Source organism: Rhinatrema bivittatum, chromosome 2 (assembly GCF_901001135.1).
Source record: "Rhinatrema bivittatum chromosome 2, aRhiBiv1.1, whole genome shotgun sequence".
Taxonomy (NCBI): domain Eukaryota; kingdom Metazoa; phylum Chordata; class Amphibia; order Gymnophiona; family Rhinatrematidae; genus Rhinatrema; species Rhinatrema bivittatum.
Window position 1 is genome coordinate 394,857,308 of NC_042616.1, and position 20,222 is coordinate 394,877,529.

General features: G+C 41.1%; 1 protein-coding gene across 1 annotated transcript in view; it reads right to left on the bottom strand.

Moving 5' to 3' along the window:
• The window catches only part of CTNND2 (catenin delta 2), a 2,320,710-nt gene that overhangs the window by 166,442 nt on the left and 2,134,046 nt on the right, over window positions 1–20,222 (bottom strand). The window contains 1 exon segment of the mRNA XM_029590042.1: window positions 20,032–20,116. Coding sequence (XP_029445902.1) covers window positions 20,032–20,116 — 85 coding nt within the window.

Below are 20,222 nucleotides of genomic sequence, written 5' to 3' on the forward strand. Positions count from 1 at the left end.
CCTCTTCATCCCGCTCCTCGGGGTGCCTCACAGTATATCTCAGCGCAGGTACCTGTTATCACTTGGAAGGAAGCAGGATGTTCTCACTCTACTGAACTACAGTCGTATACCCTGCTGCAGCTGACCTTGCCTCCTGACGGTGAGGACCTGTGGGGCTCCACCCCTCAGGTAGTATCAACCTCCACCTCATGCCAAGGGTCCACGAAACCCATGAATCCTAAATAATCTGTAAACTATCATTAAAATCAGCTATGACACCTGAAGACTGGAGGGCAGTCAACGAAACCCCAGTTTTTAAAAAGGGTTCCATGGGTGATCCAGGATTACTACAGACTAGTGAGTCTAATATCAGTGCCAAGGAAAATCCTCTGCTCAGTGTGCAGAGGTGGCCAAGAAAGCAAATGCTAGGACTTATCAGGAAAGGAATGGAGAATAAAACAGAGAATGTGATAATGTCTCTTTATCACTCCATGGTGAGACCACACCTTGAGTACTGTGCATAATTCTGGTCACAACATCTCAAAACAAAGTATAGCAGAATTAGAAAATATATAAAGGGCAATCAAAATGATAAAGGGATAAAACAAGACTCCTATGAGTCCTATGGAACTCCATTCCCTCAAACTGGAAACATGCATCTCAACCTTCAAAAAAAGACTAAAGACATGGATATTCATACAAGCATTCCCGGACTCAAACTGATCTATCTCATCCACGCCAATCCTTATCTCCACCTACACCATGATTAACCATCTCCACTATTGTTTACATGTTTGAATTAATAACCTGTCCTTTCTCTTCTTTCTCCGCCAAGTTCTAATCACCCTGTTATATGTAACTGCCTTTTCCGCACCATTGTTTTTAGTTTATGTTTACGATGCACCCCTGTTTTATGTGAACCAGCATGATGGCACTGCGTTCTCGAATGCCGGTATATAAAAACCCGAAATAAATAAATAAATAAATGTCTAAAGAGGTTAGGGCTTTTGACAGCTAAGGGGAGATATAATAGAGATCTATAAAATGAGTGGAATGGGTAAATGCAAATCAGCTGTTTACTCTTTGGAAAAGTACAATGAAGTAACTAGGTAATACATTTAAGCCAAATGGGAAAAATTATTTTTTTACTCAACACATAATTAAGCTCTTGAATTTGTTGCCGGGGGTTGTCGTAACAGCTGTTAATGTAGCTGTGTTTAAAAAAGGTTTGGAGAAGTTCCTTGAAGAAAAGTCCTTAAACTATTATTAAGATAGAATTGGAGAAATCTACTGCTTACCCCTGGGAAAAGCAGCATAGAAACGATCAAACTTTTGGGATCCTGCCAGATACTTGTGATCTGGCTTGCCTACTGTTGGAAACAGGATACTGAGCTTGATGGACCTTTTGTTTGACCCAGTATGGCAAATCTTATGTTCGTATGTAACATGCTTCAGGATCATGGGTTACTGAAAATTCTCTACCCTTAGCTACTATGAAGTCTGAGATTTTCTTTCTGCCATAAATCAGTCTGTCACTCAGTTATTTCAGCAATCATTTTTACAATGAAACAGTAATAGTCCTCACAAATAATCTTTTCTAAAAATACCTATATGTATTAGCAAACACAATATAAAAGTGGATACTGAATATTTCACTGGTCTCCCTCATTATCCCCTGAGTATCAAGAAGGTTTAAATTATAGAAAAAATGGCCAAATCTAAATCCACTGAGCGTGGTTCTACTATGCAATGTGACAGAATAAAATACAGATTTGTGAAGGACTTTCTGCAGCTTGAAGAAATCTGTGTGTACAAAGACTGTACTCTGAAAACACAGACTAGTGTTATCTCTAAAAGTCACTAGAAAAAATATCTTTACCAAGACTCCTGCACAGTTACACTTTTAAGACTTCAGGCAATTTAAATCTTGTTTAGCTGGTGACAGACAAGGCCACGTTTAGACTACATCTACTTCATTAAGAGCCTGCCGCAGTACTCTTCCATTTTTATGTGATGCTACACTGCTGAAGGTCAAAAATACTTTCAGGAGCAATTCAGCATTAACATTTACAGAGCAAATTGTAAGCTTATATTTTAAGTCCTGCAATAAAGAAAAAGAATAAATTCAGATTTTATTGTGCAAATAAAACAAATCCAATTTTACATGAAATAAAACTTGCTGTGCCTAAATGCTTATTCTGGTTTTTTTTTCCTCCCAGAAGAATAAACATTAGAAACAGGTTTCTGCATATATAGTAATTTTTTTCCAAGACTAAATTATAGAACAATGTGACAATCAATATGAAGCGCTGTGTATAGGATAAGAGTCTTTTAATACTACATTTGAAATCCTCATGGGCAAATCAGGCAGAGGAAGGCTGCGAAGGTGGAAGAAGGCTGCAATGGGAAAGTGGTCTCAAACACCAAGATCATGTTGGCCCAAACTGTGCATCAGTGTCCACATGTTAAACGTTAAAGAGTGATTAATGTAAAATGCACACATGTATAGAATTCTTTCAAGTGACAGCAAGCCAGTCCTATCTATCATCTACCTCTTCTAAACAAAGCAGTGTCCAACAAAAGAATATATACCTGAAGTGTTCCTTCCATTTCAAGTATGTGTAAAACAATTGTGTTTCAAATATTCAAAATAAAATCAAAGGCAACCCCCCCCCCCCCCCGACATCTGCTGACGATTTGTACATGTGAAAATGTAGTGCTCAATCAGGACTGGTCTCAGTCTCAGAGAAACTCGCGAGGCTCTGGAGAATTTTTATGGTTGAGATACTTCAAAGTAGGTACACGGATTTAAATCAAGGGTCAAAAAACAACAACCAATGACTGACTCAACAGCTTGAGATCCTGGCAATGAAGGGGACAATGGTAGACTGCAGGGAGACCACAAACTTTTCCCTTCCTTTTAGCCATCTACTCATCTAGGAAAAACAGAGAGAAGTTCAAAGGAAAAAAAGAATAATTTCCCATGGCAGGAGATAACAGGCCCACAAAGCAAGCTAGGTCATAGTGCCAACTGGAATATACCTGAACAAGAATGGTCTTATTTTGCTTTCCTCCTTCCTTACCAATTTATCTTACCAAAATTGGTATCAACCTGGTGAAAAATAACACAGCAGAAAGGTGACTACGGATAATCAGAGAAAGAAAAAAACAACTAAAACAAATAGGCTCTCTCATTCATTACAAAATGTGCCTAAAAAGGAGGCGATACAGCCTCTTTACATATTCTATTGAATTTTAAAATCGCTATGCACACCAAAGCTGGGAGATATGCGCGTGACTCGGCCCGGCACGCACCGCATGGATTAAAAAAATCATGCGAGTATGCGCCTATCTTCTGGTATGCGCACAAATCGAAATGTTCAAAAAGGGGCTGGGTCTGTAACATGAAGTCTGCGTGTAAGTAGGTGATGCATGAGGTCTGCCACCCTCACACCAGGTAGGCATGTTACCAGATGATCCTCATGCCCACCAGCCACCCAGCTGTCTACATTCCTAATAAATGAGTCACCAACTATGACAGCCAACCTAACCCTTCCCTCCAGGGCAGTAGCCCTGGGAGACACATCCTCAATAAGAAAGGACAATGCACCACCTGGAGAGCAGGTCCTTGCTACAGAAGAATTTCCTGCTGCACCAGTTGATGCTCTCCAATCAGGAGACCTTCCTCCTCCAAGGAAACACCAAGGCTGCCAGACTGGAGTTGGGACTTGGCAACTATGTCCCTGAAGGTCTTATCTATATACTTCTTTGCCTGCCTCTCTAGCCTCCAGAGATTGGACTCGTTCCCTGAGAGACGAGCTCTTCGCGCCGGGTGCACACATAACTTCTTACTGGTGGGTAAAAAAATCATACATCTAGTTATTTGTTTATGTGTTTTATATACACACAAACTCCTGTTTTTGCCTGTCCTCTGACTAGCTATTTAATACAAACATACAAAACTCCTGGTTATTTTGCCTGCCTTCTGACTAGCTGTTTAATGCAGACACACAAATACACTAAAGAATATACCCCAATAGTTTACTTCGCTTCAAAACGTTTAAGTCCTAAAATTTCCCCAAGCAGTATTTACTGATTCTTTTCAGCTACCAGCAAGGTGATCCTTTCCTCTCACTGCTCCCATCAATGCCATTAGCAATGCCAATGGAAGGATGGATGGTTATGTGAGCATATGCATCCTTTAGGTCTAGGGCACACATCCATTTTTCTTTCTATATCTAAGGAAGGATCGTGCTGAGGGAATTAATTTTGAATTTATCTCAGAGCAGATGTTTGTTCAAGTGTCTCAATTCAGAATGGGCCTCAAAACTTCTGACTTCTTGGGGATGAGGAAATATTGGGAGCAGACATCCTGCCTATGTTGGGATGCAGGGATCGGCTCTATAATTTGCTACTGAAGAAGAGACTGGACTTTTAGGCAAAGCTGTGGCAGGTGAGACAGATCTGGATTGAAAGTTGCATTATATGGGAGAGATGGTAGCTAGAAGAAATGCAAGTAATTAATAGATTGCATGATATTGAGGACCCAGAGGTCTGTACTGATTAATGCCATGTTTCTAAGAAGATCTGGATTCTTCCCCTCACTGGAATTGAAGGTTAAGGACTGTTCTAAGGAATCAAAAACTGGGCTCAAGTTTGGGTTGGGCCTGTTGCATTGATTTCAGCTGACAGTGTTCCTGCTGATAGGGTCTGGTTGGAAGTGGCTGTTGAAGCTGGGCCGGAAGAGATGGCAGATGGTACTGTTGAACAGAATGGTAGGGCTGTCTTTGGTAGAATGGATGCTTACATGAGAAGAAGGAACATCTTGATGTAGAAGGCTGCTTGGGAATTGTTGCTTCCGGTCTCAGACGGCTTCAACCTTGTGCCTCACCTTTCTCTTTGCTCTCCCCGCTAGCCTTGGGAAGATGGCTGCCGCCGCGTCTGCATGCCGCTCTCTCCGGTGTCCCTGGAACGGCAATGGCAAAGCCTCATGCCATGTTTCTCCTAAGGGCCATCTAGGGTGTGCGCGAGCATGCCACCCTCATCTTTATCCACGTCATGGCGGGAACCTTGGGGACATCCCCCTCGAGTGACATCACGCCATCCGGGTATTTAGCCTGCCCTTGTTTGCTAGCTAATCGAGATAGCAAGGATCGTGAATGGATGGAAAGCCTCTGGTCTGAGCTACTCTGCCGCTTCCTTGCTGTCCTTCGGGGTATTTCTCTAACCTGGGTACCCACTCCTCGGGGGCTCTTTGCTTTCTTTCAGGTGCCTATCTGGGATCAGGTACTCGCTTCTTGACGGCCTGCTCTCCCGGGCTCAGTGCCTGTGTTCAACTACTTCTGCCTGCTGGGATCTCCACCTATACAGCTACCAACTTAGTGAGTAATGTAACATTCTCAGTCTGTCTCATCTACAGCTCTGCTGCACTGGGAACCTGCATCCGGATCTCCCTATACTATCTCTGTGAGATGGGTCCCCTCTGCCGAGGGTCCCTGGACTGCTACCTCTGGATCACCTCACTACTGCCACCTTTGGTGGTATACTTCAGCTGTATAATAAAAGACAAATCTCTGTGTTTGTGCGTCTTGAGTCTAGCCTAGTACTGTGGTTCCTCACGGGGCTCCTCCCCTTGGGCATGGTCATCTCCACAGTTCCCAAGAATCCATTCAAACACCTCAAAACCATAACAGGAGTAGGTGAAAGAGTGTACCACTACATTCTAATCTTGAATTTGAGCGACTGTTTCTCTGAGTTTTTTGCCAGGAAGTTTTGTGCAGGAAGTGTCTAAGCAAGGGAGGTCTGCCAACTTCTTGTGGACATGTTCACATATGCTGCTTGCTCTCATCTCTATTGAGGCTGAGGAGATACATGAAATGGAGTTGAAAGACTCATACACAGACTAAAGGTGGTGATGGATGCCTTCTTCTGCATCCAAAAGTCGATGGATTCCAAAGGTTGAAAAAATGGCTTAAGTTTCTAAATGCAATCAAAAAGGTATTACACCATACAGAACTGGTGGACAGTGATGTAAGCTGTAAGACTTTCTTGCCAAATTTGTCAAGTAGCCTATGATCCTTCCCTGAAGGTGAGTTTGAGAATTCTAGCCTTTTTCAGTTTTTTCATAGCAGACTTAAACTGCTACTAACTGGTATGGCAGTCGAATGACACTGAATCCTAGGGACTTCTGAACTCTATATTTCAGGTTGAGCTTCCTAGCCATAAGAATGACTGAAATAGGTATTTCCCACATTCTCATTTACAATATATTGAGGGTGTTGTGGACTGGAAGAGCTTCTGGTTCTGATGGGGTATCCACAATTTGAAGATGACAGAATAATTCTCAGCAGGAGTCTTTGTCTTTACGGACATGGATGCTAAGCGTTGCTCCCATTTTTACCATAAACGTAAGAGTATTTGTGGTCCTCTGTGGGGGAGGTGTGATCGGAAGGATGTGGAAGTGGGCAGAAGGTATGTCTGTAGAGTCTTCATTTGAACCTATTGGCATGGGTTCACTTATACAGGTCTCCAATGATGAAGAAGACAAACTAGTAGGTTCTCCTGGTGGCCCCAGAGGGGATTCACCCTGGTCAATCATCTCTGACTGACTGGATTCTGCTGCTGGAGTGTGCAATGTTGAAGAACCCACAATTGCAAGTTCTGATGATGTGTTCAGGGCCGATAGGTGAGATTGGGACTCTGGTCTGAGGCATCACCATGGTAATGGTGGAGAGGAAAAGCTGGAAAGTTCCTTCCATCTCCTTGGTCAGAGAAGTAAAGAAACTACATACTAAACTTGCAATCTGGTCAAGTGACTGATGATTCTGTTGACCTGGCGTGGGTAGTGGGATACTGTCTTGGGAGAATAGGATAGGTTCCTACATTTGAGGAGGTTTGTTGGAGGTAAATGGAATTATGGAACACACAGGATCTAGTGTTTGCAATCACAGACCCTCCTCAAGTAACCTGGATAAAGTGAGAGCTCTTACTGGAAGTGGCAGATGTAATCTTACTCCTTCTACCATAGATCTGTCTGCATTGGTAGAGCAGCTTGATGAGCTAGGCCTTGAACTTGGTATGTCAACATCTTTGATGCAGTGGAATGTCTGAATGCTTTAGATGAACATGGTTTTGACAGCGTCAATGGATCTTTAGCGAGTCGTGTCGAGGAAGTCAGCACAGAGTGAGGATGTTGCATCAGTGCAAGTGTTGCCTGCTTTGGGATTGCACCATTTGCTATTGAGCTGTACATTGTGGGCTCATTCATCAGAGGACTGGATACACTATGTGGGAAGTGCGTGAAAGCCTTGAGGAGCTTCGATGAAGTGTGGGTTGAATCATGCATCAAAAGCATTGAGTGCATCGATGCATCATGTGACAAGGGCAACAGTGCACTGTGCATTGAGTGCACTTTCTGAATGTGGATAGAGCGTTCCAAACCAGTGATTCCAGAGTGCTTCAATACATCATTTGTCAGGTGCATCTACGAGCCTTGCACCAACGGTACCAATGATGGTCGCCAATAACAATTCACTGTGCTTCAAATGCTTCTGCTTCTTTGATGCAGGCTCTGGTGACTCCAATGACAGATGCCGCTTCTTCCTTAATGCAGTGCGGCTTATATTACTTGACCCTGTGGCTATAATATGAGTTGTTGGAGGAGTCTTAAAGGAGCTCCTGCTCCACTCTTTCCCAGGTGAAGCAGACAACACTGCACTGCAAGAAGAAGACCTGCTGTGACTCTAAAGAAATTTATGCAGCACCTTGATGCAAATCACCCTGGAATGTTGGGAGCCCAGGAACATTCATAAGAACATAAGAACATAAGAAATTGCCATGCTGGGTCAGACCAAGGGTCCATCAAGCCCAGCATCCTGTTTCCAACAGAGGCCAAACCAGGTCACAAGAAACTAGCAAGTACCCAAACACCAAGAAGATCCCATGCTACTGATGCAATTAATAGCAGTGGCGATTAGCTAAGTAAACTTGATTAATAGCAGTTAATGTACTTCTCCTGCAAGAAATTATCCAAACCTTTTTTGAACCCAGCTACACTAACTGCACTAACCACATCCTCTGGCAACAAATATCAGAGCTTAATTGTGCGTTGAGTGAAAAATAATTTTCTCCGATTAGTCTTAAATGTGCTACTTGCTAATTTCATGGAATGCCCCCTGGTCCTTCTATTATCTGAAAGTGTAAATAACCAATTCACATCTACTCGTTCAAGACCTTTCATGATCTTAAAAACCTCTATCATATCCCCCCTCAGCCATCTCTTCTCCAAGTTGGGGCAACTTCTTCAGCCTTTTCTCATAGGGGAGCTGTTCCATTCCCTTTATCATTTTGGTTGCCCTTCTCTGTACTTTCTCCATCGCAACTATATCTTTTTTGAGATGCGGCGAACAGAATTGTACACAGTATTCAAGGTGCGATCTCACCATGGAGTGATACAGAGGCATTATGACATTTTCCATTTTATTAATGATTCCCTTCCTAATAATTCCTAACATTCTGTTTGCTTTTTTGACTGCTGCAGCACACTGAGCAGACGATTTTAAAGTGTTATCCACTATGATGCCTAGATCTTCTTCCTGGGTGGTAGCTCCTAATATGGAACCTAACATCGTGTAACAGCAGCAAGGGTTAATTTTTCACTATATGCAACACCTTGCACTTGTCCACATTAAATTTCATCTGCCATTTGTATGCCCAATCTTCCAGTCTTGTAAGGTCTTCCAATAATGTATCACAATCCTCTTGTTATTAAACTACTCTGAATAATTTTGTATCATCCGCAAATTTGATAACCTCACTCATCGTATTCCTTTCCAGATCATTTATAAATGTATTGAAAAGCACCTGTCCAAGTACAGATCCCTGAGGCACTCCACTGTTTAACCTTTTCCATTGAGAAAATTGACCATTTAATCCTACTCTCTGTTTCCTGTCTTTTAACCAGTTTGTAATCCACAAAAGGACACTGCCTCCTATCTCATGACTTTTTAGTTTTCTTAGAAGCCTCTCATGAGGGACTTTGTCAAACTCCTTGTGGAAATCCAAATACACTACATCTACTGGTTCACCTTTATCCACATGTTTATTAACCCCTTCAAAAAAATGCAGATTTGTTAGGCAAGACTTCCCATGAGTAAATCCATGTTGACTGTGTTCCATTAAACTATGTCTTTCTATATACTTTATGATTTTGATCTTTAGAATAGTTTCCACTATTTTTCCTGGCACTGACATCAGGCTCACTGGTCTATAGTTTCCCGGATCACCCCTGGAGCCCTTTTTAAATATTGGGGTTACATTGCCAACTTTCCAGTCTTCAGGTACAGGTACAACAGATGATTTTAATGATAGGTTACAAATCTTAACTAATAGATCAGAAATTTCATTTTTGAGTTCCTTCAGTACCCTAGAATGCATACCATCCGGTCCAGGTGATTTTCTACTCTTAGTTTGTCAATATGGCCTACTACATCTTCCAGGTTCACAGTGATTAGGTTCAGTTTGTCTGACTCATCACCCTTGAAAACCATCTCAGGAACTGGTATCTCCCCAACATCCTCATTAGTAAACACTGAAGCAAAGAATTCATTTAGTCTTTCTGTAATGGCCTTATCTTCCCTAAGAGCTCCTTTAACCCCTCCGTCATCTAACGGTCCAACCGACTACCTCACAGGTTTCTTGCTTTGGATATATTTAAAAATGTTTTTATTATGAGTTTTTGCCTCTACGGCCAACTTCAGTTCAAATTCTCTCTTCGCCTGTCTTATCAATGTTTTACACCGTTATGATCACTATTGCCAAGTGGCCCCACCACCATTACCTCTGTCACCAAATCATGCGTTCCACTAAGAATTAAATCTAAAATAGCTCCCTCTCTTGTTGATTCCTGAACTAATTGCTCCATGAAGCAGTCATTTATTACATCCTGGAACTATATGTCTCTAGCAAGTCCTGATGTTACATTTACCCCCCAGTCAATATTGGGGTAATTAAAATCTCCCATTATTATTGCACTGCCAAATTGGTTAGCTTTCCTGATTTCTCTTAGCTTTTCCTCATCTGTCTGACCATTTTGTCCAGGTGGACGTTAGTATACTCCTGTCACTATACTCTTACCCAACACACATGGGATTTCTACCCATATAGGGGAAGATTTTAAAAGCCCTACGTGTGGAAATCCAGCTGGATTTACACACGGAGGGGTTTACATGTGCCGAGCCTATTTTGCTTTGGCCTGGCGACGCGTGCAAGCCCAGGGACGCATGTATGTCCAGGGGCTTGAAAAAAGGGGTGGGGCATGGGTGGTCTGGGGTGGGGGCATGGCCAGAGGCCTCCCTAGGGCCACTCGACCGGCGCACGCAACCTACACCTGCCCAGAGGCAGGCGCAACTTGCTAAATAAAGGCTGGGGGGGGGGTTTAGGTAGGGCTGGGGGGTGGGTTAGAAGGGGAAGGGAGGGGAAGGTGGGGGCGGGCAGAAGGAAAGTTTCCTCTGAGGCCGTTCCAATTTTGGAGCGGCCTCGGAGGGAACAGGGAAAGCCATTGGGGCTCCCCTAGGGCTCAACGCGTGCAAGGTGCACAAGTGTGCACCCCCTTGCGCGCACCGACCCCAGATTTTATAACATGCGTGCAGCTGCGCGTGCATGTTATAAAATCGGGCGTAGTTTTGTGCACGATTAGGTAGGGGAGGGATTTAGATAGGGCTGGGGGGTGGGTTAGATAGGGAAGGAGGGAAAGGTGGGAGGGAGTAAAAAAAAAGTTCCCTCCAGGGCCGCTCCGATTTCGGAGCGGCCTTGGAGGGAACGGGGAAAGCCATCGGGCTCCCCTTGGACTTGGCGTGCACAAGGTGCACAAGTGTGCACCCCCTTGCGCGCGCATGTTATAAAATCGGGTGTACATTTGTGCGCGCTGGGTAGCACGCACAAATGTACCCCGCACGCTTAAATTTTAAAATCTGTCCCTAAATTTACAAGTGAATTTACCAATTAATCAGCTACTGTCCTACAAGGGGATGATTAAACTTTCAATAAGGGCTGGTACAATAGTATGATTTAGATATGAGCTTGATTGATTTTTAATGAGAAAGTGTCTCTTGCCAAAAAATCAAGGGTTGACTGGGTGGGAAAAACAGACAGTGGTGTAGCAATTTTTCTGGTTATATTCTTGCCTGAGGCACTGGTAGCAGAATTCGTGGCCATCAGTGAGGGACATTTCCGTTCCACAGATGCAGTTTTTGAATCCATTCACCGTCCCCTGTTTCTTCTAGCCCAACATACTGAGGTGGCAAGGCCCTCATAAAAATCCTTTTTTTTTTGTAGAACTGAAAAGTGCTGTTGTGGGTGCAGCAGGGAAAATGGGGCAACTACTAATGAACAAAAAGATGAAATTTAAGAATTTTTAAGAAAAAATTTGTAAGGAGAGACTAAGTACACATCCATGTTTGTGCTTGGACAAAAAATGACTGAGGAGGCTCATAAGGCAATACCCATGTGAGAACTCCTACACATGATCAGTAGAGCTCAAACCTCTACTGACACGAATCTGTTTGGTGCCATCGGATAATTCACCCACATGTGATGGCTAATTCAGCCTGCTTATCAATGGAAAAGGAAAAACTTTTAGACCTTATTTCTCAAGGTCTAGGTTTAGTAAAGACTGGAGAAGGTGTCCTTCGTCCCTCTTTTTGAGGAATATTAGTTCCTATTTTTGAGGTTCTTTTGAAGGAAGCTTTATCCACTGTTCCTTCTATTTTTTTGCATTGTTTAAGACCTGGCCCTATTTTTGTTTGCCATCTGAATTCCCCTTGCCTGAGGAATTCAGCTCTCATTGCTTGCAGAAGTTTTAAGGAGACTGGGACATCCAACAATATCCCTGAACAGGAAAGGAAGAAGTAAAGGAGGAAAGTAGCACCCAGCTGGTGTAAACCACTTGGAATATCACAGATATTCTGGAGAGAAAGAGATTGGAGAAGATGTAAGAAATCTATCCAAGAAATCGTAATAAAGGTATGACAAATTGGGAATTGAATGCCAATTAGTCCACCATATCACATTCAACTTCTGGGAGGAAGCTTCAAAAATGCCACTCAAATTGAGAAGGGATCTGGATTGGGAATGCAACTACCTAAAAGACTGAGTCACAAATTTATGTAGTACTCAATACTTTATGAAAAGGACTGTGTGAAGACTAAATTTGTACCATCAATTTATAATTCCTTGTTATTGAACTATAAGTAAAGTTATGTTGGGAATCTCATCATGGCCTCCAGTGTAATCTTTATTAAAGAGGAGTAATGTACTGTTAACAACACCTGGGGCCTTGGAGAGAAATCTCCCCTCTAGAGGGAATCCTGGAAAGAGTTACGGTTTAGTGAAAATACAGATCTTGGAAAACAGATTTAACTCCTGTTACCATTCTCCTTGCATTCAACAAGGATTTGAGCTGTTTAGGAGAAAAGAAAACAAAAAAATCAGAGCAAAATTTTACAAAACATTTGCAAGGATATCTTAAGATACATGTAACTCCCAATTCTAAGGTATCGTTCCTCAGGGCCAGAACCCCCCTTCTCCTTTCCTGAGTAACTCTGGAAATATCAGAAAAACTTTACATTCTGACCATAAAAATAATTCAAGTTTTTAAAATATGAAGACATTACAAGGCTCAGGTCAGATTCAGAAACGAAGGAAATGAAGAGGGTTGTTCTTTCAGCCATTTCTGGTCCTGTCGTCTCTAAGAATTCGATTAGCCAAATCAGAAGCTGACTGAACTGCTTGACCTGAAGAGCGAGTTGAGGTTGGCAAAAAAGTAATTTTATTAATTGGAGGAAACATTTTAAGTGGAATCTGTAAAACTTCATCAAATTATCTCCTTAAGGTCACCAGTGGCAATGTGTGAAGAATTTTGACGGAACTCCAGTCTTCATGAAAGCACAGCTCTGTCCTAGATCAGAATAGTTTGTACTGTTTGAATCTTAGTCACTTCTTGCTGTTACCCAGCTAGCTGGTTCCCATGTTCTTGAAAAAGAGAATCATGGCTAGAAGCCTGAGGATCCAATTTGCCTAGGACAGAGTCTAGTTTAACGACAGTCACAGACCAAACCACATGGCATCTAATGTAACCATAGCTGGCTTCACAAGCCTGTTTGGCAACTCACCTGCTTCAGTTGCAACAGATGGATAGAGCCTGAGAACAAATCCGGGAACAATACCAGCTTGGGAGTCCAACGATGGCAGATTCGACTCTCCTCCAGCAACACTCAAGCCTGGAGCATAGGCAGCCAGGCAGGCTGAGGCAGGCAGAGACGTGGCTTCCTCCTCTGCCACTGCCTGATATTGAGGCAGGAATGCCCTCATCTGTCTGCTTCGATGCAGTATCATATTATGACTAGTTTTTGCGCTGTTTTCAGTCCTTAAATACCTTTTTCTTTGATTACTCATTACTGGAAATTTTTGTCTGTGTCAGCCAGACTGCCTATGTCTATCAACTGCAGTAAATTTACTCTTTTTTACAGATCCTGTTTGTAAGCTCCTTTTGATTATCTGTACATTATAATGGAAAAAAAATAATTATTTTCTTCCTCTGTTTTCTATTAGATTTAACACTGTTTTTATTAGATTTAACACTGCTATTACTAGCAATGGTAACATGGAATAGGCTTAGTTTTGAGTACTTGCCAGGTTCTTATTGCCTGGATTGGCCACTGTTGGAAACAGGATGCTGGGCTTGATGGACCCTTGGTCTGACCCAGTATGGCATGTTCTTTATGTTCTTAAATGTTCTGCTATCCAGAATATTTTCAGGTTTTGGGTAAGCCAATTGTACTTATGGTTTTGCTCACTATTTCAGATGTTTAATGTCCAGTTGTTGACAGTGTTTTTTTGAATTTCATTTTTTACTAGGTTCCTTCTTGACGCAGTTCTCATGAAATACAGCCCATAGTGGAAGATCATTTACCCTTTTATATAAACTTTGGGCTGTATGCTGACCCATTGTGAACTCTGCTTAATAAAACTGAAATAAATATTTGATCACTAGTATGGATACTCATAGTAGTTATATCCTTCCTCTTTATTTACTGATTTAAAACAGATGAGACAATCTCTATATTGCCCTTTCCCCTCCTTAAATCAGTCCATCTGTACTTTAAACTCAAAATATCTTCTAATGAAATCTGGATTTGCTGATCATGCTTTCCTGATAGACAGATTAAAGCCAGTGCTAAAAGGATAGCCTGCTGTTTAATAATAAACTGTGTTTTTTTGTATAGAATTACTTTCTAGTATCTGTTCTCCAAATTTGCACTGCACACAATCGACCATATTTTTAAAAAACCCACGCGTAAAAAATAGGGGTTACGCGCACAAGAGCTAGGTCTCTGTGAAGGGGCAGTCCCAGGGGCAGGCTGGGACACACCATGCCTTGCTGTCCCAGATCAATCCAATCAGAACAGGATCTTGTAATACTAGATGAAGTCAAGTGGTTAAGACATGAAAACTATAAATCAAAAGATCTCTAAAACTTATGACTTCAAATTCTGCTCTCCCACTGAGTCTGTGTAAAAATTTGTAGAAGTCATTTTATCTTCCTGTGCTTGGCCTATGAAAATAACATTGTTCGGTTTCTTCCCTTGACCCTTTTGAACCTATCAAGGATCATAGTTGTTAAGAATTTCCTTCCAAGAGTGGCTGCATGCATGTTACTGAAGTATTTATACTGTAAAGTATGTTGTAGTGTCTTCTGAATGAAATATGCTTTATTAATCCAAATTATTATTAGTAATAATAATAAAAATGGTAATTCCAATCAGGGAGGATAATTTTCAAACCAATTCACATTACTGCATGTGTGCTCAAGTGGATGCGCAAAGATTTATCCTAGTATTTTATTAACTGTGTAGTAGAAACTGCACAATTTATAAAATAATGGGTACTTATGCTTCGAAAGTGTGCATATATATTTCCACTGCAATGCAAGCACTTATCTTTTCTACCTATTTTATAAACATATGCACATCTATTTTAGGTGTGTAAAAAAATAGAACTTGTATGCGTAAAATCACTTATTTAATAATGTTCGTACATATATATTTATTTATAAGTCATTTATAAATTGTTTTACTGATAAAATCTCCCAAAGCAATTTACAACATAACTTATATAATCACAACATATTAAAACACCTAATAAGAAAAAAATAATAAAAATAAAATAATAATAATAATAAAAAATCACTTAAGAAGATCTCAAAGCTACCTCCTTCAGAGTTCTACCAGATTAGATGTTAAAGGCTGCAGCCTTAACCACATTTTTAATTTTTCCCATAACCTTAATGAATCCTTCTCCTCTGTTAATTCAGGAGGGAGACTATTCCACAGAATTGGAATCACAGCTGTGAAAGACATATTTTGCAGCCTCTGCTGATGAAAGGCCTTAACCTTAGGAAGCTGCAGCATTTGATTCTTAGCTCAATGTAAATTCCTACCTTTCTTGCATGCATATTTAAAATCACAAGTCACTGATACTTCTGCCAGTTCATCCAGTCCATCTCCAATTCACCTCTTGCACTTCACTCTGAACCCCCACCAGCTCACACAGACATCCCACCCAAAGATTGCAGACAACAGACAAATCCGATATCAGTTGTGCTAGTTTAGTAGCAGGTATAAAAGTGCGCAACTAAGTTAGATAATTTATGTACAAATATCTCTTAGAAAATAGCAGCTTCCATGCATATTTCTTGACCCACCACAGAAAGTCCCTAGACTGCCCCTTTTTTATATTGCCAAATGTGCGTGTGAAACAAAAAAAAACACGCGTACTTTCAATATTTATAAACTAGCATGTGCACGAATACAGGCTACTCATGTGTATATGCTAATTTCATGTATAACCTCCTTGAAAACGTGCTCATTAGTATGCTAGACATTCATACCTACACTGGTATGAAAAAAGCAAATACAGTAATTCAAACAAAAAGCCCACAGCAATGATTCAAAGATAAGGATGTTAGACTTGTCTTTGGACTAAATTTGGGGGTGATGGTGTATGCACAGTGCATGATAGATCTTAATTTCACAATGCAGGCCACTTTTCTAAAGAATCACATTATCATTTTTAGACAGATGAGTTTACAGCAACGGACTGAAAGGTCAGCTCCTGCAGCTCGCAGTGGCATTGTGCATAGCAATGCAATAGAATGGGTTGTGGTCTTCTGTCTGCTGGGACTATGAGATATACCAACCCACAGAGAAAATACAATCTTAAACATAGTTCTCTTATATTACTACTACATCCCAACCCACAGAGAAAATACAATCTTAAACATAGTACGAAGAGAAAATAAAATTGCCTTCAGTCGTGTTGGATCTATGAGATATGGCGGTATCATGTCCCAGCATGGCTGGATAAGGTAGGCAATAAATAAAGAAGTGAGACTCCCTGCTGACATAAAAGCACAGCTGATGGGTTCAGCCAGTAGGATACTTTTCTTTTAGTCCTTGTCCAAAAGGGGGACCTGAAATGCTGTGATAAATTTCCTGGGGAAATAAGTAGCAGCAAGGGGGGGTCAAGAAAAGCAAAATTGGTTTAATTTCGTGGGGCACAGACAGCTGTCCCAAGAAGAGCCATAGCATGGCTACTCCCTCTGGTTTTTATATTTTCATGTAAGAAATCATTCGTGCACCCTCAGTCTCCCTTTAAACTAGTAATAAGGGTGTGAATGAATATGGATGCATGAGGTGTTAAAAAAAATGAGATGAGTGTCCATACGTATAATATTCAAAATGGTTCACAGACAAAACTATAGTGCCAGGCATGCGGTGCTTCAGAAATGATATGTTTCACAAGTGAATACGAGGTTGTGCTGAACTGGGGAAATGAACTAATTTATTCAATTTATAGCACCTGGATTCTATTGCTCATGCCTCCGTTAAAGCATTCCAAACAGCAAAAACTCTTGTACTATGCAGAACAAATCTCCATTCTCTAGATATTAATTTTCATTCTGTGATGAAGACCAGACACTAAGGCCTTTTTTCAGCAAACATTTTAAAGCAGCAGCATTAGAAAAAAATATATATTTTATGATCAAGCTGGTAGTTAAGAAAAAAAAATCACATTATTAGACTTCATGTTGGAGTTCTGCTTTTTATCCAGTTCCTGAGAATGTGCCAGTGCAGGGGTAGGCCACCTTTTAGAGGTGGTGTGCAAAGGTTTAGGTAACTCTGGTCATCAAGTGCCATAAGCCTGATCCAGCAGATTCCTTTCACACAACCCTTGAATATTAATTTTAATTGACATTTTTAGTTAAAATATTAAAGAGATATGTAAAAAATATGATTGAAACCGATATGTTTTTCCTCACGTAAAAAGAAAATTATAAAATGGAGAAAAGTGTCACTCATTCCCTCCCCTCTCCTTGCCAATATACCCCCTATTAGGAAAACAAAACAGGCAAGGCTGCTATAGATCCCTACTCAGAAACTACACATTAGGTACCAGAATACCTCACCTCAGTCACACATATAGAATCTCACCAAATACAGAATACAGTGATCATAAAATAGTAACATTAGATACATGTGGAAAAAAACTGAACTGGAAACTACAACAAGTCATACTCTGTATCAATGGAAACATCACCATGCCTCATAAAACATCAAGCAATAAAATTAAGAAATATAAATCATCATAATAGTAAAACTATATCAATAGAAACAATATATATTTCAAAACAGTTGATGAATAGAATAACATCCAATAATTTAAAATCTCATACACAAACCCTTTCCAAACACCAATAAAATATTTCAAAGCAGGAAACATATCAAATAACATCCAATAATTAAATTGTATAATAATTAAAAACAACCCCCAGTTCTGTTTACCTGGGAACTTTTGATTTCCAGTCACCCTGAGATTATCATAAATTAGTTCGAGTGGGAGAGGGTGCACACAAATTTTCTCCTCTCTCGCTCACATACATACACGCTCCAATACACTCATGTGCTCTTTCTTCCACATGCAATCACTCACAAACACACACAGTCGCTCTCTGCCTCTCCCCCCATGCAGTCACATACGCTGTCTTTCTCTCTCCCACATGCATGCTCTCTCCCTCAGGCAATCACTCACACCAACTCTCCCAAATACAATCACACATGCACACTCTTTCTCACATGCAATCACACACACATTCACACACTCTCTTCTCTCTATGTAAACACACACACACACATGCTCTCTCACATGCAATCACAACACACCCACTCTCTCTCTCTCACATGCAATCCACACATACACATGCTCTCTCTCTCCCACATGTAATCACAACCATGTTCTTTCTCTTTACCACATGTAATCACACATACATACATACTCTTTCTCTCTTTCCCACATGTATTTACACACATGTGTGCAATGGCAGTCGCTGGATGGCCTGGGAGAGGAGCATGAGCAATGGTCACATGTGGGGTGAAGTGATCTTGAGATTTGACAGAGATGCCAAGGGTCCCTCCATGACAATGCCCAGTTCATTCACTCCCTCTGTCCCCACAGTGATACCCAGTCCGTTCACTCCTTCCCTTCCTCCCCCTCAGCAATTCCCAGTTCATGAACTCCCTCTCCAAGGTGTTCCCTGATTTATTCACTTCTCTTTTACGATGAGTCTCTATTCATTCACTCACCTTCTGCTTTCCTAAAATAAGAGTAGGAGGAGGATGGGGCCTTGCAGTTACTCAGGTGCTTTCTCCCTCCTCCCCTGCGGGGTCCCAGTGTCAGGCATGGAACTATGTAATTCTAAGTATGCCAACCAGGCCCTGGCAGGGAAGGAGGAAGGAAGTGCCTGAGCAGCTGCAAGGCCCCACCCTCTTCCTCCTCTTCCTGTTTTAGGATAGCAGCAGATGAGTTAAAAGATCTGAAGGGGGAAGGGGGAGCTATCCTACTGCCACTAATGCCTTTCTGTGGAGGAAAAAGGACCATGGTCACCTGGTCTCTTCTGTGCCACGACAGTTGTTTCTGAAGCCTGGAAATATGTCATCATTGCACTACCATGGTTATGCATAAGAGAAGGGGATCTCAGTGTGACAATGGGAATCTCCTGATACAGCCAATCAGCTGCTGCTGCATGCCAATAAAAATGCTCTCGCATGTCACTCGTGGCATATGTGTGCCGGAGGTTGCCATCCCCTGCGCTAGTATTTAAAATTGTTGAAGGCTTATTCCACTTAGTTTCTTCTACCACTATGAAATATGTAAATCAGAGTACTGTTTGCCACTATATGGGCACAACAAATGGTATGTGTAATATATGATGGGACCTCTGCTCTCCTGTGATTCTGCAGCCATGGTAAGGGCCTTTATATTCCAGACACAAATTATTTTCTCAGCCTGCACTTCTCATTATCCATTTCAATAATTTCAATTTTTTTATATCTGAGGTACTAGAGCAAAAGTAATTTGAGCCACCACTTTACCCCTCCCTGTGCACGGCAGTCACATGTCTCTGCCAGCTCCAAGCACGGTGAAATCATCACCAGAAAAGCATTATGGGCGTTTAGAGCTGCTGAAAATGGAGATGGCCACTCTCTGGTCCCCATTTCATTGTTCTATAAATATTCTTTTGTTGTCAAGAGGCATCAGAAAATTATCATGACATCTGTGGCATCCTAAAGCAGGGGATAAGGATGTTCATTTTTGCACTCTGAACTTCCCCTGTAATGGCTAGAACTGCTGCTTTAAAGAAAGATAAGAGTGCAATTATTGTTTGTTTTAGCTATCCTTTTTACAATAGGTAATGGTTAAATATTTATTATAGTGCTTAGATGCACACTAATGCAGAACAGGCAGAGGAAATGATCTTATGTGCCATTAGGTTAACATTTTCTCTTGCTATTTCTAATACAGAAGAATATATTATAGTCAACTTTGCTTTATCATGATAAGCTTTATAAATATTTCAAATCTGCCTCAGTTTAGAGCTTAATCACATCTGGCAAGAATCATGACATAGCATAACAGAAAATATGAAGAAAAGCTTACCTTCTTGTAGAGACTTCTCAGGTCTCTATACTGCCACATGCTGTTTAGGACCTGAGATGCTGCCTTCACCACTTTAGGAGAGTGCCTGATTTACAAGAATGAGAAAAAAGTTGCTATTACAGTAAATATGGGACTTCAGATGTCCTCTATGTAGAAGGTTTTACTTCCAAAAGACAGTGGATTTTTTATAA